This window comes from Elaeis guineensis, chromosome 4 (assembly GCF_000442705.2).
Source record: "Elaeis guineensis isolate ETL-2024a chromosome 4, EG11, whole genome shotgun sequence".
Taxonomy (NCBI): domain Eukaryota; kingdom Viridiplantae; phylum Streptophyta; class Magnoliopsida; order Arecales; family Arecaceae; genus Elaeis; species Elaeis guineensis.
Genome location: NC_025996.2, coordinates 14184915 through 14212282, shown reverse-complemented (window position 1 = coordinate 14212282; position 27368 = coordinate 14184915). Strand labels below are relative to the sequence as shown.

The 27368-nt window shown below is 35.0% G+C and overlaps 2 protein-coding genes across 5 annotated transcripts in view; both read right to left on the bottom strand.

Moving 5' to 3' along the window:
• Window positions 1-22102, bottom strand: part of LOC105043881 (ATP-dependent DNA helicase SRS2-like protein At4g25120) — a 34539-nt gene extending 12437 nt beyond the window's left edge. Inside the window, 23 exon segments of the mRNA XM_073255611.1 lie at window positions 36-92; window positions 179-265; window positions 363-434; window positions 2634-2672; window positions 2775-2827; window positions 2830-2965; window positions 4406-4483; window positions 5892-5942; window positions 8377-8443; window positions 10191-10291; window positions 10429-10542; window positions 12517-12600; window positions 12696-12824; window positions 12936-13061; window positions 13195-13269; window positions 13405-13538; window positions 13628-13733; window positions 13862-13918; window positions 17010-17208; window positions 20393-20556; window positions 20680-20721; window positions 20929-21403; window positions 21496-22102. Of these exon segments, the coding sequence (XP_073111712.1) occupies window positions 36-92; window positions 179-265; window positions 363-434; window positions 2634-2672; window positions 2775-2827; window positions 2830-2965; window positions 4406-4483; window positions 5892-5942; window positions 8377-8443; window positions 10191-10291; window positions 10429-10542; window positions 12517-12600; window positions 12696-12824; window positions 12936-13061; window positions 13195-13269; window positions 13405-13538; window positions 13628-13733; window positions 13862-13918; window positions 17010-17208; window positions 20393-20556; window positions 20680-20721; window positions 20929-21403; window positions 21496-21650 (2601 nt within the window). The 5' untranslated portion in view covers window positions 21651-22102.
• A 775-nt stretch (window positions 22103-22877) lies between these two features.
• Window positions 22878-27368, bottom strand: LOC105043779 (uncharacterized). 4 transcript variants are annotated; one of them, XR_012140647.1, is made up of 5 exons: window positions 26615-27368; window positions 25244-25763; window positions 23588-25155; window positions 23361-23518; window positions 22878-23209 (listed from the first exon to the last, which is right to left on the bottom strand). XR_012140647.1 is itself a non-coding variant. In XM_073255610.1 (3 exons), exons 1-3 carry the CDS (start codon window positions 24034-24036, stop codon window positions 23187-23189), a joined length of 630 nt encoding a protein of 209 aa, XP_073111711.1. In that variant the 5' UTR covers window positions 24037-24604; the 3' UTR covers window positions 22878-23186. The 4 variants fall into 4 exon arrangements, 1 of the variants encoding a protein (XP_073111711.1); XR_012140648.1 differs by having other exon boundaries at window positions 24838-25155; window positions 25244-27368; XR_012140646.1 differs by lacking the exon at window positions 26615-27368 and having other exon boundaries at window positions 25244-26249.

Below are 27368 nucleotides of genomic sequence, written 5' to 3'. Positions count from 1 at the left end.
ATGGATTTGCTTGTTTTTCCAACTAAACTAAGCACCTGGATCTCCAGAAGGTGAGGTGGAATTTCCTTAAGAAACCGTGAAGGCTGCAGCAACTGAATGCCAAAAATTGAAGTCAGAGATAGAGGTAAAGCGCACACATCAGGCACATACTATATCATAAAATAAAAACTAGCACCACCTGCCAACTAGAATCCATAATAACATGAGATATGTACAACTTCTTCCTAGCACGAGTCATTGCAACATATAGCAGCCTACGCTCCTCCTAGAAATTTATTCAAGCATGGATAGAAAGCATAAAAATAATAATAATAATAATAATAATAATAATAATTCAAAGAAAGAGAAAAAAAGACACTTACCTCCAGAGTTGCTGCTCCTTCCTTTACACTGCCATTAAACTCATGCAACAATGGAATTTCAGTTTCATTTGCCTACAGAAGGAATTTCAGTTTATTTGCTTACAGTCAGTTAAATTTCACAATTTTAAACCAGGTAGCACCTTATAAATGAAACCAGGACCACAATGCTGTGGCATACAAGGGGGAAACTTGTAAACCTTACTAAATGATCAAAAATTTTGAAACAAATATGGGAATGTTAACCACATATAATTGCTAGAGACAGTATATATTTAAAAACTTGGCCTGAAGGAAGAATGAAACAAAATAATTCTGTCATTCTAATGACAAATTATGTAATGCCCATGTATACGATCACTTCCATGCAGAAAGATTACTAAGAACAGTTTTACCTAAGAAGAACCATCGACCACTAACTACCAGTATTGCATGGACAAACACGAGAATCAGATTCAGATGTAACCAAGTATGTGACTCAGCAAGACAGAAAAATGGAGATACCTGACAATAATAACTACAGATTATTTTACTTAAAGGCAATATGTGAAATTAACAAGCCTCTATTATCAATTCAAGTAATCCTAAAATGCACTAATTCCTTATAATCCTGCATATTCAACATGAATTGACTATTACCTTTTCAAGTAAGCTAGCATGGTAAAATTAGTATTTTAAGACATGCTGATAATATGAATCAGCACCAGAGCATCTTAGTTTGAACCCACTTGCTGGAAATTGGAATCTTCTAAAAGGCCCTATAATGTATCCAAATTCTGATTCTAATTATGTAATAAGACCATTCTTTATGATATTTTGAAAATAGGAAACTAATGTATTATAAATTACCTTTATTTCTAATGTTTGGCTGACATAGGATGATTATTTTTTAATCCTAACATGTCCGATTTGCAGATAGTGTCCTCAAATTTTAATTAGTGAAGTCAAAAGAAGTAATTCAAAGAGGAAGAGTTCCAGATCATCTTAAACAGAAAGCAAAGCTGTCAAAAGCTTGGACAAGCACCAGTTGGAAATTTGAAGCTTAGGTATGAATGTATATTGCTACTATCAGTCCATATCATTTCCTATAGCTTTCAAATGCATTGCTATTAGGCCAATAGAATACACAGCATGAAGGTATACTCTATCATGCTGATGAGTTATGACTTTCTCATGTGATGCAGATGAGCACTTTATTCCCTAGTAATGGCCCAGTGGCCCAATGTGTCAAGAAAGTGGTCACCAGTCAGGCACAAGCTCTAAATTGTTTAGTATGATTTGCTGACTTGTTGGGTAAGATGTGCATTATAAATGCAACAGCTAGTTTGAGGATCAAAAAAATCTCGGGGGAAAAGTTTAAGCTATTATATAATTCCAGAGTTTTTTTTCACACATAAATTTTGCATATTTTTCCACATTTATAACTCTATAACTGACATGTTTCCAGATAGCACAGTTAATCAAATTTAAGTGACACTTAAAACCTTCTAGTATGGCATCACTGTAGAAAAATTCTCACTAGTAATAAGCACCATCATCATGGAACACAAAGGTTGAATGTTATTCTCATGGGCTAAAGTTAGATAGGACAAATCCCCAAAAACCCCAATGCACCTTCAAATATGACAAATGCAATGGCTTGTGAGACAGAGGAGAGTGAAATCACACAACAGTAGTATTGCATATTACTTAAATTTCAGAAACATGTTATTTTAGTGTTGACAGTATACTTTATGGAGTAAACCCTATGTCATAGCTTTCAAGACAGTAATTCTACTGGATATATCCACAAGAAATAGTACTATGTTTCTTCTACTATCAAACCATTTTGGAAACTGTCCAAGTTATAATCTATATGGACAAGAATAACCTTAAGGGCCTGTTTAGATAGTTGGGCCCAAAATCCCAAAGGATTCGTAGGTTGGGCCAAAACAACCATCAAAAAACATTGAATTAGACACTGGGCTAAAGCCTATGTCTACAACTGTCCAAGACTATCTATTATATGGACTAGTCCGAATTCCATAGGGAGAAAAAAATGACCTTACCAGGTCATTTTTTTTCTCCCTATGGGATTCAGACTAGCGCACTCCAAAGGCCCCTGGATATTGGGAATCTACGTCTAGCCCAGATTTTTTTTTTTTCTAGTTGCACTAGTCCAAACCGATGAATCTAATAGGATTTTGGGACCGAACATCCAAACAGGCCCTAAGTCTAAAAATAAGAGAGTGATCTTAACAGTAATCAAGTAACTATATGTGTTACAGGCCATACCTTCACGATAAAAACTATATCCCATTCTAGACCTTTTGACTGCAAAAGAAAAGGTATGTTATCAATCTTTAAGTAAAAAAAGAATATAATCCCTATTGCAAACATAGCAGGAAATGATATGGCTACTTCCAGAAAATTAACCTGATGAATAGTAGTCAGCGTAACAGCGTTCTCATTTTCTCGTCTTCGAGACCGAAGTTTTCAGTTTCTCTGATAGATATGTAATCTATAAAAGCCTTAAGTATACTTGCACAGCCTTTCTCTTCAATCTTACTCTTGTCAAAATGTGTGGACAAGAATGCGGACACATCATCCATCAGGTATTGAAGAACCTGCTGAGCAACATTACATCAATTGGTATTAAATAGCATCATGTAAAATTGTAAAGCCTATATCATATAAACTACAGGCTTATAAATATCTTATTAAAAAACCTCAACCTTGAGCTGTTATAAGCTTATTAAATATTATAACTAAGATCTGTTCTAGCTGCAACATTTCCATTTTGACAAAATATTAAAATCTTACCTATTATTCACTTATTATTCCAGTTAAATCAGCATCATACATAACATGTCATATATAAAATAACACATGATGCAGTTGCTACCATTATGCAAGATTTGTGAACTGGCATCTGCCTAGTAGCACAATGCTCTCCACTGTATTAGGTGGCATGATAGAGTACCATCATGCACCATTTCAAATTTTCAGTATAGATATATGAGAAAACAAAAGTCTAACTACACATATAGAGATCAATTTATCCAACATTAGTTTTCAGTCATCATTCAAGTGTATTAATTATTAGTTCTGTACAAATAACATGATCTTGTTAAGGTGCTGCTTGATCATCAGTCAAGATATCATGTCATGCTGGTCCATAAGTAGCATGTACAAAGATAAGATGCTAACCCCTTATATAGAGCATACAGATCCATCTCAGCCCGATCTAGATCTGGCCAGTGTGTGTCAATTGTATCAATATGAACCAATACAAGCTCAGTTTTGAGCCTTGTGACGTGTCTGCGAACACGACTAGCACAGCAAGGTCCAGTGTGTACAATGCCACCTTGTGACTAGGACAGCTGCAGAGTGCAGTTTTTTTTTTTTTTTTTTAACTCTTTTCTTTAATTCGATTTAAAGAATATCTATATAATTTTTTTGTTTAATTTTCTTAAAAAAAATAAGCATATGCAAGTTACAAGTTTAAGATGATTGCTCAACATTATTGAAATGTTGGATTTGTTTTGTCGATTAAGGTGCCAACTGGCATGACGTATACCATGCCAATGTCTTACCAATACATGATATTAGCATGGTACTGGCCACATTCCAGTAATTTGGCTGCTACCGTGCTAGTAATACCAAACAGTAGCACCATAAGGAACAATTTGTGGCACTCATTGGTAGGGCAGAAACACATGACAAATTGATCCATAATTCATCTACTGAAATCAAGTTTAAGAGTTTAAATTATCTCTACTTGAAACAAGGATGCAGCTTAGGTATGCAAGAAATAGTTCTTTGTTGATGTGTCAGTAAAGCAAGACGTTAAAATTAAGTATTATGTGTTCTCTTTCGAGGCATGACCCAGCTATATTTTAATTCATATAGCAGCATCCATAATCTATTAGTTGGGCTATCAGATTAGAAAACATCCAATGTTGAAGCAAAAAAGAAATACAGAGCAAATAGCAAGATAGTATGTTACATATTACAAAAAATATTTATTGAATGTGCAAAATAGACAAGCTTGCAGCATGACTTACCGATCTTATATCATTGTCTTCATTCAGCAACTTCCCCCCTTCCACATCTACAACTGCACGTTGTTCAAGAAGGTATTTCTACAAAAAAAAGTAATATCTAAATTTGCAACAGGAAAAAAAGATGACTCATAAGAAATATCGGATGAGCACAATTGTATTACTTCAAGACAATATACATGAACACTGAAAAAAGCACATCGTGTTTAACCCAGTTTTTCAATAGACCAACAGAGTTCAGAAAACCATAATGACAGAAGTTATGAACATACCCACAGAAAAAAGGCAATTTACAAGAAAATATAGGAAAATGAGGGAAAGAACTTGGCAATATCTGTATTGCATTGCAAACAACGGGCCAAAAACAAGCAAGATGTGCTACACAGTTATATGACATTGTGTCAGGTGGTTGTTAATGGAGAGCATGGATTAATGCAAACAATACTCAAATAATCTTACTTCACCGTTAAGCTTTTTTGCAGATTATGACACAGTACATATGAGGCCACGTAAGATGACAGGTTCATAATCCCTACCAATTGGAAGCATAACAAAACAGAAATTACATAATATTGACAAAACGTTTAATAATGCAAGATCTGTGAAGCAGTGAAAAGCTGATGCATTCAAAGCATGAAAATGTATAGTTGATATATACTGTACCATTAACAACAGCAAGTGCATTATTGCAAGCATGAACTCAGTGCAACAGGTACATACTCTGCACAGTTTGTGATGGCTTACATCATGTGTATTGGCCTATATCAATGTATATCAAATAAATATGCAATAGTACAAATTATACACAGTGATTCTTCAAGCCCATGTTTGAACAAAATGAACCACCTTATTTCATTTCAAGCTAATCTATAACTCTTTGATTTTGTTTCCTAGTTACATGTATTGAAATATTAGGTGTGGTCTATAAATTAGACGTGATAACTACTAAAGATTATTATTCAACATTGAAGCCAAGGTTATAATCAAGATAAATCATATGCATATAAAATTTATATGGCACTGCTAGTGCACAAGCTCCTCAGAGTAGCAACAATGCGAAAGCATCTATAATCTTTTTTTTTTTTTATCATGCAACTATAGTTACACGTTGATTCATGCTTTTCACCTAAATTTTAAAATATACTTGTCTTCTTCAATGTGTAAGTATAACTGAGAAATGTTAGTTTGTTTGATATTAATTGGAACCATGTGATGTTCATGTTAAACAATCATAGAACTTATATCTAGGAGAGTTTAATGCATAGATTTCTATAAATTAATTAAAAGTTGCTGATTTATATAAAAATACCTATCTCTACCAAAAGCAATTAACATCATTTTATGTTAAAAAATGAATAAAGTAGTCTACTTTAGCATGCCATATGTAAATTATATTGCAGACTTATGTATCTTTGGATGCCAATGCATGACAATTATCAGATGAAGGCACAGAGTTCTCCACTTGAATATAGTACGATAAGAATTAAACCTGAGGTAACATATTTGCCACAGAAGAGATGACCACCGAGATAGATTGTTCCTGGCAGAACCGGCAATAACCATGAATTGGTGATAATACAAACTTTATCAAAAGATAAAGCTGCATGACAATATGTCTAATGATTTCAGTCGTCAATAGAAGATAACTGACAAGAATTTCTATTAAACTTTTTAAACAAGAAGAATCAAGTATACTCATGTTAAACAATTGAAAGAAAATGAGCATTGGATGGACAAAAAAAATACCTTGCATGCCAAGTTTCTTCCTTGAGAAAATGAGAGATCATGAAGCACTAATGAGAAATAAGGACTGATGCCATCATGCAAAACCAGTAGTGTGGTGCAAAATGATGATGGTCTAATGAAAATGAAGGAGAACAAAACCAGTAGTGTGGTGCCATCATGCTAAACCAGTGGTGTGGTGCAAAATGATGATGCTCTAATGAAAATGAAGGAGAACAAAAGGCAAAGAACAGACTTTTACATACAGTCAGGGCAGTAAGAAATATTAAACAAAAAAAAAAAAAAACAGAAAAGAAAAAAACAAAGCAATAAGGATAGTAACAGGTCCAAAACTAGCTAGCTGACATAAAAAGAAGAAATTATAGGTACTAATCATGCGTGCCTCATTACCTTTTAAACTTCTAAAATGCGGCCACAATATGTGAGGGGCCAGGATACAATTAGCATTTTGCATTTACCCAAGCAGAAGAGGAAGAGAGGGAAAAAGAGATGGTGAAGGTGGAGAGGGAGGAGAGCCAAAAGATAAGGAAGAGGAGGAAGGAGAATGATAAGGTGAAAAGGAGGCAGAGGAGGAGAGGAAGCAAAGGAAGAGGGAGGAGAGGAAGCAAGGAAGGTGGGGTATCACATATTGCTAGACTTGCATTCTTTTTTTTCAGATGGCTTGCATTTTTTTTTTTTTTTGTTTGATCTGCATACTGCCTGAACTGCAACGCAAGCTGCTTGGGTCATTTTGCAGCCTGGTTGCACATTGAGACTACCTAGGCACCGCAAAGGGCAGAGCTATAGAGCTGCATATATCTATGAAAGAGTGGTCATATAAACTGCTTTCTAGAATATTGTTATCTAACAAGTTATAGCTTTCATTTTCTCTAAATCTAGACCCAATTATACTTTTCAGACCATTTCCAATGTTTTCAACAAATCTCAAGAACGAGTATATGCACGTTATAGATGATTTCCTGTTTGAAATTCTACATGAAAACAAAAATGATTTGACAAAATGTTATGATTAAATTGGCCTTTTTTTATGATGCACCAAGTACTATGTAAAGGCATTATCCATAGAATATCTCTTTTTAACTTCTTGGACAAATCTCTCAATAGCTAAGTTCACCAGACTTTAGTGTTACCTATCCTAAGAGCCTATAGGTTCTTAACCACTCCAATGGTCAAAGTGCAAACTCTTATTTCTCACAATGTTGGCTAATTGGCTGCCAATTCTAAAATTATGCACTAAATATTGACAAAAATGACATTGAATATAAATCCTTCCATATGAAAGCTCTTGAATCCAGTAGCCTCTAAACCAAGTACTAAAGCACTTCAAGAAGCTTCCTACTGAAAGCATTCTCATCATCCACCAGGTAAACAAACAAAGTAGGCATTTCCCTGATGTTCTCCACTCTTTACTTCTAATCTGTGATGTTCTCCCAAATTCCTCCCATATTTATGCTAAGTTAGAAATTTTTTTGTTCCCAAGATAACATGAAATACAAGAAGAGGATTTATTGATTATATGTGGTAGTTTCCATTAAAAAAAAAAAAAAAGATACATATAGTCATGCTTAATCACATATTTTCAGAAGTTGACCTTATCTTCCTTTATAAGTGCCATGTTGTCAAAGTGAGCTTTCTTGAAAAACTTTTTACATATTGCTATGAGCTTTTTTGCTGTCTTTTCTCAATGTTTCAGATCAACATGTCCAGTCCCTACTCCACAAGAGTGGTCTTGAGCCCTTGATGCACATCATGATACCTTAGTCACCCATGTTGGCTTCACTCATTTCTAATGAAATTTTACATTCTTTGTTATACCACAGCACAAACCCGGCCCATCAAGTTTAGTTACACATCCAGCTCAACATAACCACTCCTGTTAAACTAAAGCTTACATTGTTTTCTTATAATGAAAGTGCTCCTCAATTTTTAGTTCTCTTTTTTTAAAAGAAAATCATGTTTTAGTGCAGCATCTTAAAACATTCTTGAGAACATCGCATATAAACCCTAAAAGGGTCGACTATACGATGTAATAGAAGTGAAGGTCGATTTGATTCTTTGATTGTTATTCTACAAAAAGGTTTAAGACATGCATAAATGATTACAATTTTCTTCAATTCAATCATACCGGGAGCTTAAAATAATGCAGAGCATTTTGTCAGTCAGTGAAGAACATACATACAGACATACAGACATATATATATATAGGAAGTACAAAACCATTTGTTACTTACTCTTCTTACAAGCTTGGATAGCATGTCTAGGGTGGTCAAAACTTTACGTCCTTGGGTAAGTTGAGTCCTGTGACCACAGGTACAGGATTGAGTACAATGATGTAGAAGCATAAAGGCAAAGCAACAAACAGTATTCAAAATGGAAATGTAAAGCTCAAAAAGAAAAGGAAGCACCTTGCACCATGTCAAAAATAGTAATGAAAGAGGCAAATTATTGTAATGTCCGAAATGAAGATCCAAAATGGAAGTGCCATGCCTATGCATCATGTCATCCAAAACAGGTAGCTGACACAGCATATATAATGTTTTCCTGTGATTTATGAGTTAGAAGCATCCAAGACAATTGAAATTTGTTTTCTATGCGTTAATTCTGTTTGTCCTACCTATTTTTGCTAGATGAAAGACCATTTTTTTATTAATGGTCATTTTAGATGTCATAAACCTTTTTACTTTTTTTTTTATTATAGAAAAAGAGTGAAAGGGACAGAGACCACCTGCAGTATAAGGACCAATGGTTAAAATTCTGGGCATGCACAAACCAAGAATCAAACCCAAAATTTCTTGTCGCTAAGCAAAGGGGTGTGACCACTAGGACAAGCCCATATTCACATTTTAGATGCAATAATATGAACCTAAAAAATTTAGATCTTCATTTTTGGAACACCAACTTTGAATTTAGAATAGTCAAATCTGACCACAAATACAGTTGTGTACCATAATTCTCTTCCCCTCTGTCTATTTACATACAACAATAAGGGTGCCAACAGTGAGGGGTCAGGCCTAGACTCGAAGCAAACCCAGGATTTGAAGCTTAGGTTCAGACCAACCCAAACCAGGCCCCAGCTTGACACAACTCAGTTTAATTTTTCGGGCTGGGCCAGGCTCAAACCAAGCTTTGTTTATTTTTAGACCAAAAATCTCATTTCAGGCCTGGCCCAGATTAATCAAGGTTCATAAAAATCAGGCCAATTGGCTTTTGGGCTGAAAAGTCGAGCACAAGCTCTAGTAGGTTAGTCAGGCCACTTGGATCAGCCAAACTGGTCGGCTAGCCTAAACACGTAAAAAGTTTTCTATGAGCAAATGAAAACTTTTATCCCTACACAAGGTTTATGAATAAGTGATTGTCTGATAACAAACAGTTATCTTTCTACTGAATAGGATCCATTGAACTCATAATTCATTAGATAACTGTTATGAATGTCAACTAAGTATCATGAGTAAATTCATCACAGTTGTTCAATCATTTGATACACACACTGCCGCTGAAATGTTCCAGACAAATCCATATTGAAAGCTGGCTTAGATCAGGTTCAGATTCTGCTATCTATATTACTTTGGGATTGATTTTAGAGCAACAAGTACAATCAGATACATATCTTATCACAATGCAAATTGATAGATGTGGTGAACTAAAGAATCCAATGAGATGTAGATCTTTGACATCCTACATATGACCATGTTCCAGATTTACATAGAAAAGAGCCTTTTACTTAATTGTAATTTTTCTGTTATTATTTAGTTCCTTTTAGTTTATTATAGCATATAATAATGACCAATTCCCACCTGCTGACGTCGGCAGCATTACTAGGCAAGCATCAAATTTCAAGATTCTAATTGTACTCCTTCTTAAACTGTGAATGGAACTCTAGACAAATATTATGACATTGGATTCACATTCTTTATCACTATGATTTCATCAAGAAGGCTATAATGTCAATTGATTAAAATGAATGATGCTTAGGTTGTCAGATCTGCAGAAATTCTTTGTATTCTTTGCACTACCACATAGTACTATGTTAAATGGAATAAAAGACCTTTTGAAGGTACCCGAGATCTTTGCACCAAAGATGTCACTGGCAGCTGAGAAAAAGCTACATTTCCTAGCTGAGGATATCTTTTCAACATAATCAACAACCTGCAGGACACAACTCCAACAAAAGCTGAAAAATTAGAAAACTGATAAAGCAAAGGAACCACTGACAAAGGGCCGGAGTACAGCAATATAGCAGCAGAAGGGAATTGATAGGCAAGAAGGTGAAGAGGGGAAAACACCATTTTCTTTTCTTCTTTATCACCAGGAAAAAGTGCCTTGAAGGCTTGACGAAATGGACCATCATCACAACCAGGTAATGTCGTTTTGAGAATTGCCATTGTTGCTTTGATTACCTGTAATAAAAACAAGCACCCCATTAATCCTCCTTGTATTGACCTGATTTGTAAATTTTAACATTTACAAGTGATCATGTTGGTCATTTTTATAAACATAGGAACAAATATGAAATAGAAGTTTCAAAAGATTCTATATTCAAAGGATACTATAGATGCTAAGACTATGCATTCTGACAGTTCAAGGCACCTCACAACAAGATGAAGAAAGAATACATATTGTGATCAAATTGCAAAACAAGGTAGGAGAGGTTTTAGAACTCAGTTTCAGTCCCCCTGAATATTATTTTAGAATCAGCAGTTTCACTCCGAGTTTCAGATTCAGTTAAAAAAGAAAAATTAATTTTAAAAAAAAAAAAGACAACTTGTTTCACAGCATTTTATTTTACTTGAAGTCATCTAGTGTCATACTTGATAGTATTTGGATAGTTTCAGGTTCAAATTAAATCTCATTGAAGCTTAATGCATTAATCATATCACATGAATGTAGTGATATAGGGAGTACAATTTCAGAAATCACTTAATCATGCATAAATTAATAAAACAACTATACAAGCATAAAAAATTATTTACATATCTCACTCTCCAAAATAACATCAAAGCTCCTAGACATGCACAAACATCTTTACCTCTACTGTTCTACATATCACAGTGTTGCTTACAACTCAAAAAAAAAAAAAAAGCATCGACACCACTTAAATAATAAAGTATAATAACAAATAATGTGGATTAGATCACTAGAGCCTAAGTAAATGTGTGGTTGAATTGAATTGATGAATTCTAGATAGAATTATACATATTAACTCATGAAACAAAAAACTAAAAATAAAAAATTACACTTTTGGTCAGTTTCAGCGAAAACCAACCGAAACTGATCAAAACTGAAAATTTCACTTAGTTTTGGATCAGTTTCAGCGAACACTGCAGGCCTTGAAGATAGGAATTATTAGATCATACGGAATGGAAGATATTAGCTAGTACTAATGCATTATGCAATAGGCATTTTACTGTCAATAATATCCAAAACATGAAAAACACTGAAAGCAAACGACTATAGAACATGGTATGAGAGCAATGAATGAGTCATATATGTAATTTCAGACTCCTAGAATCCCCATGGCTGTGGAAGCTATATGGTGACAGATAAGATATTAGAAATGTGAGATGCGAGTCAAAGTAAATTAAGCATTCACCTCTTCCTAAATGATTGTATAATTAAACTTTTAACAGCTGCACACATATGCATCGATGTGTGCATACAAAATGTGCAAGTATCATCAATAAAATCTGCCATAAAAGAGTTAGATGATCATATAACTACTGAAAGGATTAGATCAAACTCTCCGGACATTTACTTTCATTCCCAGGACTTTTAGTCAAGGACATATTGCATTCTCTAAATCATTATACGAAACTGCTACAGAGACAAGAATTCAATCATATTGGTAGAATAAAAACTTCCAAGTGATATGGCTTTTTAGGATCAAAATAAATCTCAGTCATAGACACAAAAGAATATGATCCAATGCTTCGAAGAAGCAGAGAAATGATCAAGGACATCATATTACTAGAGTTAAAAGTCCATTAGGCATGCAGACTGAGCATGTGGATATATCAATTGTTAGCCTATTACAAAAACTGACACTATAAAATGGACAGATATGTACACACACACACACACAGAGAATAGGCAAAATTAGTTAGGACGTAGCTAGCGATCAATATGAGCTAGTCTGGCAATCATGCCTCAAGTTGGTTTAGAACGACATGTATAAAACAGGCTAAGATTAGGACAAGCTTGTGACACCAGAGCATGTAAGGTATATTTGGCTTCATCACAATATATAGTTGCTTGCTATAATGCATCACTCGATGGGACTTATAAATACAAGAGTTAAAGCAGTGGATCAAATAAACCAGATCATGGCCAATGAGATTTATCAAATAGTAAAAAGTCAAGCAAGAAATGGCAACCTTTTTCCTGTAGAAGGCCCCTCCATGAACGTTGAAGGGTATTTTCCTGTTGCGGAAGCACATCTGAAATGCTTTGCCAGTAATCTGCATGATATAAGAATATTGTACATATATAGAATATAGATCATGCAAGAAATCCATGAGCTCCCAACAAAAAAAAGGGGAAAAAGAGAGTTTACTTGTCTCCTGTAAAGGACTGCCACATTGCCAAATGAGTTAGCAACTGAGTCATCAGAAGTGATTTCCAAGATTTTATCAACAACAAATGCACATTGTGCATCTTCATTATGACATTCCTTAACAGTAATCTGGATACGGTGAGGGACCAAACAAGTCAAATATAATATTATGATAATTCTGAACATCAAGCAAAATATAGACACATAAAAGTCCAAGAACCAGAACTCAGAGAAGGATACTTTGCAGCCAGAGGAATTGTCAGTTTCAACTTGCTTAAAATGGCAACGTTTGATGTTGTTGTGAATAAGAGAAGAAGCTGCCTCAACAATACATCGTGCAGAGCGATAATTCTTGTTTAATCTAATCTACAATTGTCAATATGAAAAAAAAAAAATCAAAACATATGCGATGAGAGAAAAGCTTGATGATCAATGTTGAAGTCTGGTACCCACATTAGTTGGAGAAGCATAAATGAAATAAAACCTATATGGCACTGACCTCTTTGTGAGTTGGAAAATCCCTACGAAAGGAGTCAAATCCGCAAACATTAGCACCATTGAAACTGAATATGGACTGAAAGACAATTAGAAATTAAATGATTTTAGAAATGTGAACTCTAAAATTTCAAAGAATATTTTTTTTTCTTTGAAAAAACAGCTAGAAATCCTCCAAGAACAACAGTTAAATACCCATCAAATTGAAACTCACCTGATCTTCATCTCCAACAATAGTTACATGTTTGTGAGAGGCTAGAATCCTTAAAAGGCAATACTGCATAGAACTTGTATCCTGAAACTCATCTACAACTATGGCCTTCCATGTTTCCACACACTCCTTGAACACTGAAAGTTTGCAATCTTGATTTAATTTTCAGATAGAACAAATAACGAAAGCATGATATTGCCTAGTATAGTGTAAGCTCAATCATAACCTTCAGGAAAATCGGTTAGTAGCTTCACAGATGAGCTGATGAAGTCATGATAGTCCAAAGCATTGCATGATGCGAGTATGTTGTTGTAATGTCTAAGAACCATAGACTGATTGACATCACAAAAATAAGGAATTAAAATCTGTTACATAGCCTGATTGAGATCTCAAAATTAAGGAGTTAAAATCTGTTATCTGATTTGGCATTCAAGTATTTGCATAGGAAACACCAGCTTACTCCGATCTCATCACCCATTTTTTGACATTCTTCAGGAGTTCTCCCAGAAGCCTTAGCCTGAAAAGAAACATTATATCACAGTATCAATATTGTAACTCCAATGCACCTACCTATGCAGTGAAAGAACTTTGCTGCCTATGTTTTAAAACAGGAAGTTACTTTTCTCACTCAATCAAACTAGTTCTGAAGCATAACGAATATATAGTATTTGAGTTGATAAATCCACTTTAAGCTCTCTACATAAAATGCCAAACTATTTCCTACAAGACAATTACAACTTTAAGTTCGTGCTGCTGAAAAATATCTCCAGACAACTAAACATGCCTCAGAAAAAGATCGTCATTAACTTCATCATAACACATACAGAACCAGTAACTCATAGTAAAAAACATTAAATTACTAAAGAATATGTTAACCATATGATAATAAAAGACCATGGAATCACGCCATATTCATATTTAGATAACCAATGTATGATCATATTGTTAGAGATGAATGATATCATTGACTCTATAGTTACACAATGACATGTCTACTGAACAAAATGAAAAATGTCAATCCATAATAGTTACAAAAAATAAATGGAAACTGAAGCCTAACCCTTAAGCAACATTATTTGGTGTTAATTGATAACAAGTGCCACTTTAAGTTTGATTGCACATTTAAGTCAACTTGAATTCATGATCTCTTGTAATCAAATGGTCAAGCCAAGTTGTATAATGCAAAGTTGGAACAATATGTTGTCAAAGGGCTATCATTTGCAAAATACTTGAGTATTGACAATTTGAATAGCAACCTTTGATACAATTATAAACAATTTTTCTAAAGAACAAGGTGGTCAAGAGAATTTAGAGTTGGAGACTACAAGTAGACCACAGATGAATAAAACAAGTTTTGCAAAGATAAAGTGGGACAAACTAAGTAGGATGGATTAAAAAGTAATGTGTTAGAGAACAAAGAAAAAGCATCAATAAAGATGAAGACTAATTATGATAATATGATCCAACAAAGAAAAAAAAGCAAAGTTGTAAGGTGAAGATAAGACTCACATCATAAGATGCAAAACTTCTTGCACTTTGTTTAGAACAACTAAGCCATGTGAAAAAACAAAGTAGAGGATATAAATGTTGTGTCTAGACTTGTCTGTTGTAACAACCTTTGCAAGTAAGGATCCAGAAAAATATCCCACATGTATGCAGAAAGAGGAATTAAGTGCCACACTGGCACGAGGCATGCTAGTATAGCACATGTTCTGTTGTTCCATTACAAAACAACAAAAAGGGATTAAAGTTAATTATTTAAAAATAAAAAAGGGATATAACAGGTCTCATGCTGACCACTTGTTGATGTTTATACTGGCATGATCTGGTATGTGCCATTCGGCATCGACTAGCATGTGCAGCCACTTAAACCTTGAAGCAAAAACACCAAAATGCGGCACGTTTTGGCTTACCATCACTATAATTTAGTGTTCAGATTTTGAAGTGTCAATTAATATGCTGTCATACATGAGTCTGGCAATGAAATCACAAACTATAGTCAATATTAAGAATTATTGAGAAAAACCCAACCTTCATTTATTGAAGAGACATTCAAGCCTAAAATTCTGTGTCCAACAAAAGGAACAAAATGGTACACAATGTGAATTTCAAATGATCTTCTTTACAAGATGTGTAGTCTCATGATGTAGAGCCTCTTCCCTAAGGCACAAGACATTTATAATTCCCACTCAATCATTTAACATTGAACAATTGTAATATAGGCCCTCAATGAAATTCATGAGGAGGTTGATGAACAAATGTTTCAAATGGAAAACAGAGATTTAATGAACTTACCTATGGAGGATGAGAGCCTGAATCAGAATTAACAGAGAATGGAATACATGAAGACAAACATATATTTATGGGTAATCACTTAATAGCAATGTTCCTTGGATTTCCTGATGTGCAGACAATTAAGGGATCCTAAAAACCCTCAATCCATGATGGGATAAATTCCGTGTTGGTGTATAGCACTTCTAGCAAACTCAGTTAGATTTCAACTACATCAAGCAAGGGCCTTGTTAGTGGTTCAAATTAATTTATAAAATCATAGAACTCTATAATCAGGATAGCTTTGCCATTTGTATACTTGCATGAACATGTAAACAAAAAGGCATTTAAATAAACAAATCCCTCATAAAGAAAAATGTAGAGGCTAAAAGAAGATATAATAAATTATATTACTTCTGACAGCCAGAAACCTATAATACCAATGACATTGGGTATGAAGAATAGATTCGAAAGTATTTATGCAAACAGAGAAGACAACTATTTCAGAGTTCTCTAGCTTATCAGACTAGCCAGCAAAGGTACCATCCAAAGGCCACACTTTAGATAGAAGGTCGTCAGGTATGGCTTCGGAGGTACAGTAGAAGGCAAGTAGTAAGAGCCATGAGAAAGCGAGAATTTCCAATCCTCAACTCGTCACCTTCAGATCTCTAGACATGTGTTGTTTCATTGAAAGCATTATGTTTTGCTTTATCCTTTGTCTCACTCTGCCGTAGCTTCTGTATGGTCCAGAGTCCCTCTTGGCAGCCTTCTTTAAGTAGGCTTCTTTCTTTGCTAATGCTTGGGAATTCCTAGAGACTGTCGGATAGGTTCCAATACTAGTCAACCCAGAATATGAGCATTAATTTACTTTCTGGTTCCACCTTTCACGGCTATTTATTATTTTCTGTAATTAACTGTGTGTAGTAATAAAATAATTTTTCCATGTCTCCGCCGAAACAAAAATATCATGAAAATTAAGCTGTCAATTGGTAACTATTGGAAAGTCTATAAGATCACACAAAGTAAATGCTATATGTTTGAGTTCAATAAGGCATGGCAGGAACCTATATATTTAAGTAAAGCACCATTTTAACAAAGTTCATCAAGTAAAGAAAAGCATAGCAAGATGTAAGTGTTTGCAGAAAATTTGCCTTTTAAAGGCATCAAAAGGATTCTTAAATCCAAAAAGAACAGTGACTAGACTGTTGCAAGAGACTGACACCACAATCTTTTCTATTTCCATCACAAAAATACAATGGAAAAAACCTTACAAACTATGATTCAGTCTTGAAATGTGATATCCATGTGGAAATATAAAAGGGATCCATTTGATGCACCTGTGTCACAAACTTCTGCCATTTTTTTGACGTCTCTTTAAAAGATTGTGCAAGATTACCACTAGTAAATTCATCAAGCTTGTGACCTGCACTTTCTCGTCCATTCTTTTTCCCATTCTCAACAAGGCGCAGGGCCTCAATGACTGCTCGTCTTTGTTGCCCATGTCCATATATTAGGAATTCAGGTGTACGGCCCAACCTATAATACATAAAGTAAAAGCCATATACTATAGGAGTTGCATTTAATGCAATGAAATATCTTAGATACTTTGCATTGTATATCAATACTCAAATAGCATAAGTAGTTAAAGATAGGCATGTAAAGGTCCAGCGTTATAATGTACAAAAAAAAAAAAAAACAATGATTGACTGGAGGGAATGGATGTCCAAACTCCACAGCAATAATATATGACATGACATAAAGATCATTTTAGTTATAGTGTAATCTAATCCCACTTGTTACTATCTAAAAAAAGGAGAAAAGACAAATAACTATTACTCAATGGATTCCCATGCCCATGTTGTATTGCCTGACATATGCATCTAATGATATCCATATCATATGGTGATATTAAGACAATCATTAACAAATAAATCAGTTAAGATTTCTTGTTTGGTTGTCAAGAAGAGATTACTTAGAGGAATGTGATCCAATATTTCAGATGCAGCAGTGTTGACTCTCAATTAAACTAGCACATATATCCCTCGATGATTTAGTATCTAGCCAGATGACAGGGCTTCCCAGATCCACTTGTCAATGTTAGAACCTATTAAATAAGCTTATTTTACAATAACAAAAGATTTTTTTTTTTTTTTGATTTTACATGTCTAACATGTCACTAAAAAAGAGTTTGCATAAAACATATAAACATGGATGTAGGTGATAACAATGATATGGACAATGCATATAAGATCATATGCATATGTCTGCATATGTAGATGAGTAACCCTTCTGTTACCCATAAATAGAGTTTGAGAATTTGCCATGTCCAATACCCATAGGCATCATGAAATTTGTCTCTGTTGAATATCAAGTAAGCCAGGTGCAATAGAGTATTTTCATGATCCTATATAATTTTATAGACAAACAGATCAAGGCTTGTATCATATCTTGTTGGACAGAGGCTACTAAGAGATTACAACAAACCCAGAAATACAAGAGACATAAAAATAGTTATTAAAAAAAAAACATTTTTTATGAACAAAAATTTTGTTTCCCATATTATTTAGAAGACTTCAGACCATTAAAAGTCTGACTTGTTATGTCCACATGTTTAGTCAAAAAAGATAGAATATCTCCACTGAGGAGGAGGGTGACTATGCATAACAAACGAGCAGTAACTCATGTTTATCTCTCCAAAGATCATATAGCTAATGCTAATATATAAATTTAATCTGAAAAAAAGGGAGAAAAAATTATCTTTCTCTCAAGAGGTGGACATTCCTACTTTTACAGAAAGACATGAGCCTACTCAAACCCAAAAGCTTCCTTGCAAAATACAAGCTTAGCAAGGTATTTATGTTAATAGAACAAAATAGATTTCAGTAAATCTTTTTTAACCACAACCTGGGAACATCGTCTTTTTCAATGGAGTAAAAGAGATTTTGAAATAGCTGATAATTCCAAATACCTGTTTACATACATGCATGCATAAAAATATATACACTTATAGATATATAAGTGCATTTCAAATGGGGCTATAATTCATCATCAATTAGCCTAATATAACAATCAGACAACCATCAGTTGTCACAGTGGTCTAAAGCTACCGGGCCAGTTTGTACTTGAGGTTGGCTTTAGGCATGTTCCAGTCAGAAAAAAAAAAAAGGTTCCTGGACCCTGGCATCCTAACAAATTAGTGAGAGACTTATTCATGCAAAACCCCTTTAATAAATATGTTCTATAACTTAATTTGTACAAAAGTGAAAACTTGCAAGTCAAAGAGCCTGACTCAGCTCAGTTTTGTTATTCCAAGAATTCAGCACTTGTGAGGTGTGAAGATGAAAGAAACCCCACAAGAAAGGGGAAAAAAAGAAAGAAAATAAAAGAAAAGATCATGTAGCAAGTTGCACTGAACATGAATGAGGAGCCATTGAAACAGACATATGAACAGATAAACTCAGGAATTGTAGTTTATGTATAAGAGTATACAGGATCCCCATCTTGTCCTCTCCACTTAATGTCCTCAAATTCTCAAGAGTGGAAATAATTCTCTCTTAACCATTTAGAACTCGTCATACTATGAAAAGAGAACATTTTCTAAGTCCAGTCCTTGCAATTTCTGCAAAATATAGTCTTATTTTCATCAATTCTGAGCATTGTGGAAAATGGAACCCACAAAGGATGAGATCAAAGATATGAATTTGAGGAAAATATAAGAATTTATCACCATGAACAACTGCAATGGTGAGAGGCTGATGTCGGAAGGCAACTAGGATCTCAATGCAAAACACCAAAAACTACCCATTAGAAATGGTGCCTAATGACCTTTTCTCAGCTAGATGCTTGCTGAGAATCTAACATGGATAAAACACAGACATTTTTTTCAGTAAGGATATTTCTATAGACTATAGTACTAGAGAATCTTTTTGAGGGTTAAAAGGTTAAGAAGAGGCTTTTTACTGCTTGCTGTGTTTTGATGTCATAGAGGAAGGGTTTTGGAATAAAAAATAGCAAACATAGGAATAAAGTATTAGCAAAATATTATGTACTGCAAAGAAGGGGAGTTTGGAAAGGTGTGAAAAGTGTTCTTTTTTCTCGAAGTTTGAAAAAGATTTTTTTGTGAAATTGTCAAATGGGGCCCATTGGAGAGAAATAAGTAAGCACATTACTACTAGTACTACTACTAAACCATTAATGCATGGACTAAGATCACATGACTCTGCTATAAATTCTTTCAAGAACTTCTTGAAGCAGATTAAACAAATAATGTGATTGACTATTTGATAAAAGTTGTTTGTACAAACTATAGCACTAGAGTATTAGGATGAAATAGGATTGAGAACTACATTCAAATTATGTACAAAATTAATGGATTAGTTTAGTTATTCATGGAAAAGTAATTCTAGGATTGAGATTAGGATACTGTGGTTAAAAATGCTGAAATATCAATTGGAGTTTCTGGTTTTCATTTTTTTTTGCTTCCTCATTCTAAATAAATTTTTAGGTCTATCCCTATCACGAATTTCCTTATCCTAAGTGGATCCGCATGACAACTATTCATGAAGCATCCCTGTGACATTTTCTGGTCGTGCCTATTTATAGTCATGGCATATAGATTCATGTAAATAAAAATTTGCAGAGCCACTTTATGCAAAATGGCAGAGTTTTTTAAGTACAAGAGCATTGAAGAGCCGAAATAAACAAAACCACAGTGACCTACTTTTCAGCATGCGCCCTGCAGAGCTGCAGACAGAACGAGTGAAAGGTGCTGATTGCTAGTTCCTTTGCAACCGCTTTTCCCACCACTGCTCCAATTCGATCCCTTATCTCAGAAGCAGCAGCCGTCGTGAATGTCATTGCAAGAATGTTGGAGGGGCCAATTTCCTGGAGGCAAAGGGATGGGGAGACAAGATTTTTTGATGACATTTGAAACAGTAAAAGCAATGGAAGAAGGAAATCCACCATGACACACTACTAACTTTTTAATACCAGCAACAAAATCCGTACCTCCTTGAGTAGTGTCAACACCCGCCCAACCATAGTTGATGTCTGACTTGCACACCACCGATCGTCAGTAACAAGAGAAAACGCAAAATATTACAAAAATAAAAATCAAGAAAGCAATTTTTTTGGTGTTTCTAGATTCCAGATTTTGACAGAAAGAAGAGCAAACACAAATATGATATTTAATGGAAAGGGGAAAAAAATCAAGAAAACAGTTCTTGGGTGATACTAGCTCCGGAAAAAAGATCAGACCTTTCCGCTTCCTGGGCCTGCGACAATCATCAATGGAACCGAGATATCACTACAAGCTGCCTCCCTTTGTGCATCATTCAGCGATTTCATATAATCATAATACTTCTGAGGCACAGAACCATCATTCTGGTCTTGAAACAAACCCGTTTCCTGTCTCAGCTGCTCCATATCTTCCACAGCACTCGTATCACGGACCATGCTCTCCAGGCTGGGCCTCTGTTTCTTCGCTGTGGACCTCTCTTCGCACAGGGCATCCACTTCTTGCAAGAACGCATCATCAAGCTCATCATCAAGAAAACCAGCACTGCTGTGTGGGGATACTGCAACATCTCGAAAACCATTCCAAGTTTCTGGGGGCTTAGCTGGAGTGGAGTATCCATCTTCAATCGGAACCCTATTCTGAATCTCGGCAAGCGGAACCCTGGGAATGGGTGAGGAATGGAGCGACGGGATCGACAAATTCGTATTCATACATCTGAAACAAAAATTCAAAGAAAAGGTTAATCGGCGAATCAAGAAGGGTGAAAAAAGTGAAAACTGGAGGAAAGAAGGAGAGGGGAAGTAAACTTGAGGGTGGAAAAGGGGGAAGGAGATTCTTGAGTCCTTTTTCGAGCGAGAAGGGGCTTCGTTACTCGGAAGCTCCGAGTGATTCCAGGCCTTTGCTCGACCGTGACCGCCATTAATGGAGGCTGGATGGGCGGAGGAGCGTTTTCTTGAACCATTTTTCTTGAATGAATGGGAGAGAAGAGGAAGGTGGAAAGAGACGAGAGGAGGAGGAGAGGGATGGGGAAAGAGAAACCCTAGAAGGCGATGGCGGTGGTCGGATGGTGGCTAAGAATCGCGCTGAGGGCCGAATAGAGGGAGGCAGCTCATAGGCAGCGCGTATTCTAAAACCTTTATGGAGGCCGTGGGCTTGGGTGGGGGGAAGAGCGGGACGGTGGAATTCGAATCGGCCCTCTCGTTGGCTCCGACCGGTTTTGGGTTTCTTGTCGTCTGGACCATGGTTTAAAGTAACGTTCGTTTTGTTCGGCCAAGGGCAAATTAGATAAAATCAGGGGTGCGGATCGGTTTGGATCGGGTTTGGTCACGTATTCGACCAAGCCTAAAAATATATATGAGATCCAAAACTGAATCCTATTAAAACTTTATTTGTTGCTTGAAGGATCCATGGTCAGACATCATTAGCTTAAAATATAAAAATTTTTACATATATATTTTTCTAAACATTCAAATTTACATGAATACTCTTATAAAATTGATATTTACATGTATATCCTTATAAAATATTAAATTTATATATATATATATATATATATATATATATATATATATATATATATATATATATATTATTTTTTATATATATACCCACATCATCTAACACCGTTAAAAAATTAACGGTTTAAAATTTAAATGACTGAAGTAATTTACGAGGATATACAAATAAATATTAATTTTGAAAGGAGATCCATGCAAATTTTGACGTTTAGGAAGGTATACGGACAAAAATTTTTAATTTAATTTTAATCTATTATATGTTATTTTAACGAGATATAAAGAATTTAAATATATTAATTAATATCATAATAAGGGTGATTCAAGTACATTAACTTTTAAGTGCTATTGCTTCTTTATTGACGTTTATAGTGAAAATGTTTCACTTGTTTAATAATTTTATATAGATACTTCTCAAAAAAAAAATTAAATAAAATAAAGTTGACCTAATGATAGGAGGTTCGCACAGCTTCACCCACTATTTCCTTCCCAGTATTCTACCATTGTTTATTGACACTATCAAATCAGCATCATCATTTCCTTGAAGATATCAGCGTGCAATTGCTCGGATGTAGCCACCCCTTGCCATATTCCAAGTAACATGAGCTCCACCTTAGTGTAGACTCAAAACGACATAAATGCAATCAATCTAATGGAATTTAACAAAGAGAAACTTGTGACAGGCAAGAGAACCCATCTCAATAAGCACGATACCACTTTTTTTCACTTGAGAGAACTACTAACATCATCATTTTAGCAAAGTATATCCACAAGCAATCTAAATTAATAATCCAATTTGCATGCTCTGAAATACAAATTAATGTATAACTACCGTAAATTAGAAGCAACCAAGAAAGAGTAATAACAAAGTAATTTCCACTTGTACTCTTCTCATCAAATAATGTGCACTCAAACAATGTAGCATCTAACAAAGTCATAATCATAACTCATCATCATCTTCCTCAACGATATGCTTCACAAGCTCATGTTCTCCACATGATAAAATCTGAAATTAGCCAACAAAAAGAAAAAAATAATAATGAGATTTAATTTTGTATCAACTAAACAATTATGTTTAGCAATTATCATGATATTGATCTAAATAACTTGAAAGAAAATAAAATATGAAAATTGAGATAGTATCTCCGATCACATACCAATCAAGATTATAGTAGGCATTACTTCTCCATCTGAAATTTCCATCATTCTAGCTTGCTTGTGGGGTCTTCCTTTATTTTTTTCTCTCTTGGTGCTACAAATAATGCGTGTACCTCCCGTTGTTGACATTCTTCCTCTTGAGCTATTTCTTTTAGGCCTGTAATTTTTTTAATAAGAAGTAATTAATAAATGACAAATATCATAGTCAAACTAGTGCATATGTTACCTCCTAGGTTTGTTTAATGCAGAAGATGATGATACTGAAGCTTGAGATTCCTCCACTACTGGATTTTTACAAGTCTTTGCATGATACCCAAGTTCACCACAACGCTTGCATTTGTGCATTCTCTTCAATGCATTCTCATCTGTACCTCTAATTCTCTTCTTCTTTGATCTTCTGGGGGGTCTTAGATTAAGCTTAGGAGGCAACACTTTGTATCCAATATCAGCTTTTATCCATTGGGCCTTGCCAGATAATGATCCAATTTCTAATGCATAAATAGCTTTAAACTTTGCAATGGTGAAGTATTCAAAAACATAATTTTCTAAGTTTGCACCTCTTATACTACAAATAAAGGCAGCTGCATGAACACAAGGAATGCCTAACATGTCCCACACACGACAAGAACACCTTCGTTCATTTAGAATTACTTCATATCTTCCATTAGTCTCCATTACTTCTGCTTTATAATCGTTGGTTCTGTAAACATTATAATCATCTAACTTAAGACTGATATCTCTGATATATTTTATTACCAAAAGAACTAAATTTTCTTTTCAGCGAGCAGCCATTCGCCTTCTAGTTTCCATCTTCACCATAATTTTTTGCCTCACAACATCTAATAGATCAAGAACAGGTCTATGTCTAGTCTCAGAAATTCAGGCATGGAATGACTTCGAAAAGTTGTTCGTTATGTAGGAGCACTTAGCTATGATGCCAAATTGAGATCTACTCCACAAACCAATATTTTCAGTACCCGAATACTTAAATACCTCCAAGCTAACCTTTTTAATTTGATCCATGACATCATCATGCTAAACTTTTGTGAATGCCCTTGCAGCTTTCTATATCTTAATTTTAAACCAATCTCTTGAAAACTTTGTTTGAAAGTTTTTGTACAGGTGCCTCATGCATTTTTTATGTTCTGTTTGAGGATATATATATTGTATTGTTTCTTCTAGTCTCTTTTGTCGATCAAATATAATTACTAAACCTTCAGGAGTTCCTATTACTTTTTTAAGTGCCTCTAAAAATCAAGTCCAGCTATTGTCATTTTCAGATTCTGCTATACCAAAGGCAATCGAAAATAAACCATTATTTCCATCAAATGCTGTAGCAGCCATCATCACACCTCGAAATTTTTCCTTTAAGTGGCAGCCATCTAGGCCTATAAGAGGTCTACAACCAGATAAGAAGCCCATACTGCAAGCTCCTAGAGCAACAAAGAAGCGGTGGAAGTAATACATATCACCTACCACATCTAATTGCAGCTTTACTATACTGCCTGGAATTCTTCTGAAAAACTTCTCCTTGAAATCTTTCATTCTGTCAAAAGAATCTGTCCAATTCCCATGAATCATGGACATTGCAAGCTCCTTTCCTCGCCAAACTATGTGATATGGAAGCTCAAGATGATGGAACTGCAATAATCTCCTTTTTAGTTCAATAGATGACAGGTCACCTTCTTTTCTTAGCCAACCAATCACCCTGTCACGTATCCAAAACTGTGTGGCCATCTTGTTGCCACATTTATTCACAGATGAGCATGTATGAGGTTCCTTCAATTTTTTGATCTGCACAAACAGCCATAAGAATAAATTAATATAAGTAACATTATTTATATCACTATAATGAAGAGAATTGATATTTCTATCATAATACCTGAAATGTGTGACCACCACATAATAGTGAAGTATGGAGCCTCCAATTGCAAGCTTCATTTTTGCAAGTTACTGTCATTCTATCTGGTTCACTTTTGAGAACCTTACAACAAATTCATTTATTATAGCATATTGACTCAATGCTACCTTGAAGTATTCTCGAGTTGCAAATTTTGCTCCCACAGACATGTTAGGATTCTCATTGTCCATCTCATATATCTCTCTCTCATATTCTATGATATCATCATCATCATCAGACTCAGAATCACTATTATATATACTATGATAACTACTCTCAAAACCACAAATTTCAATATCTGATTCCTGCTTCTTTTGAAATATAGCTTCATCATTTACCCCAATATTGTCATTATCCTCAATTGCAATAGCTGAGATATCAGTCTCTAATGCAGCTGGATGCTTAATTTCATTCTGTCTTTGATCCTCCCTTTGATCATCCACTCGAACCTCTCCTATTGTAGCTATTTCATCTCTACATATTTCAGTTTGATCTTGGCTACCTAGTGTTGATTAAGAAAACTGTATATTATTAATCTCTTTTGTGACAAATAAGAAGCACTCCTTCAAATTTTTATACTTTTGAAACAAACACATTAGTTTATGAAGACTTGGGTGATAAATATCTAACCATAGACCAAATCTTTATGGTTTCTTCAAGCTTCAAATTGAATATGTGCACTATATCATCACATAGATCTATGTAAAAATAGCGGTCAACATCGACTAACCAACTTTTTTGTCTCTCAAAATAATATTTTATTCTTATAGAATTCTTAATCTTCTTAAAATAACTTCTAAATTTTATCTCCAACTTGAAAAGTGGTTGCTTCATTTTAATAAGCGTAGACATGAAATAAATAACTATTTATGATAAATCATATACGAAATAACATTTATCAACCAAAACCATACTATAAAAATAAAAAAAAAAAGAAAAAATAATGCTTTTATCAATTCATGTGGTATAACCACAAAATTATAGAGATAATTTTGATAAAATATTTCAGCACATATTATCATTGTTTTCACTATTTTTTTAATCTTAGAATATATTTTTGAAATAAATTTTAAAAATTTAACTAACAAATATCAAACTAATTCATGTTTATGTTTCAGAAAAATAATTATTTATAAAAAATATATAGATTAATTAAAAAATAAAATATAAATTAAAGCTTGTATATTATATAATGCTTAGGGTGATAAAACATATCAATATATAACGATATGGTTGGTATCCGTGAATCAGAGACATCATACTGTAGCAAGTTGAATATTGTTGAACACAGTTAAACCAGAAGAATAGGAACCATCAAATTGGGATGATCTAGATTTTGAAGGCAGGGGATACCGATGGAGAGAAAGATGCCGCCAATGTTCCTCGAAAAAGAAATGAAGCAGCAGATGCTGAGCCAAGAACCACCGGAAAGCCAAGAAAAATGATGGGAGAGGCCAAAGGAGAGCGGAGAGAAGGCCGGCCTGGTCTTCCGATTCAGCAAAACTCCGGCAAATCAACCCAAAATCCGAAGCAATGCGTGGAGAACTCCGGCGAGATACCCGGCGTGGAAAAAACAAAAATGGTGGGAGAGGCCAAAGGAGAGCGGAGAGGAGGCCGGCCTGGTCATCTGATTCAGCAAAACTCCGACAAATCGGCATCAGCAACCCAAATTTCGGGAGTGCAATGCGTGGAGAACTCCGACGAGGTACCCGGCATGGAAAAAACCCGACGTGCTCGGCTTGGCTTACGATGATGACCAAGATCGACGATGCTGAGGAGATCACCGGCGAAGGAAACAGAGAAAAGGTTGCTCGTGCACGGGAGCGGCGGTGGAGGGAGTAGGAGTTCGGCACGGAGGGGATTTCCGACGATGCGATCTCCGGCTATCTTGAGGAGATCACTGACGAAGAGAACAGAGAAAGAGCGTCCTCATGCGCGGGACCAGCGGTGGAGGGAGTAGGAGTCCGGCACGGAGGGGATTCCCGACGATGGGATCTCCAACGATGATCTCTAGCGAGAGGTTTTGACGGTGATCTCCAGCGTGGGACTGGTGGTGGAGGCTTTGACGGGATTTAGGGCTCCAGCGAGAGGAACGGGACGAATACGG

What these genes read in the sequence shown, in the direction of transcription:
- LOC105043779 (XM_073255610.1), bottom strand. Translation starts at nt 24,036, where the DNA reads ATGGAGACTAATGGAAGATATGAAGTAATTCTAAATGAACGAAGGTGT. An exon ending in GCATTAAACAAACCTAGGAG is followed by an intron (nt 23,519 to 23,587) that starts GTAACATATGCA and finishes AAAAAATTACAG; the next exon opens with GCCTAAAAGAAATAGCTCAA. An exon ending in GCCTACTATAATCTTGATTG is followed by an intron (nt 23,210 to 23,360) that starts GTATGTGATCGG and finishes GGCTAATTTCAG; the next exon opens with ATTTTATCATGTGGAGAACA.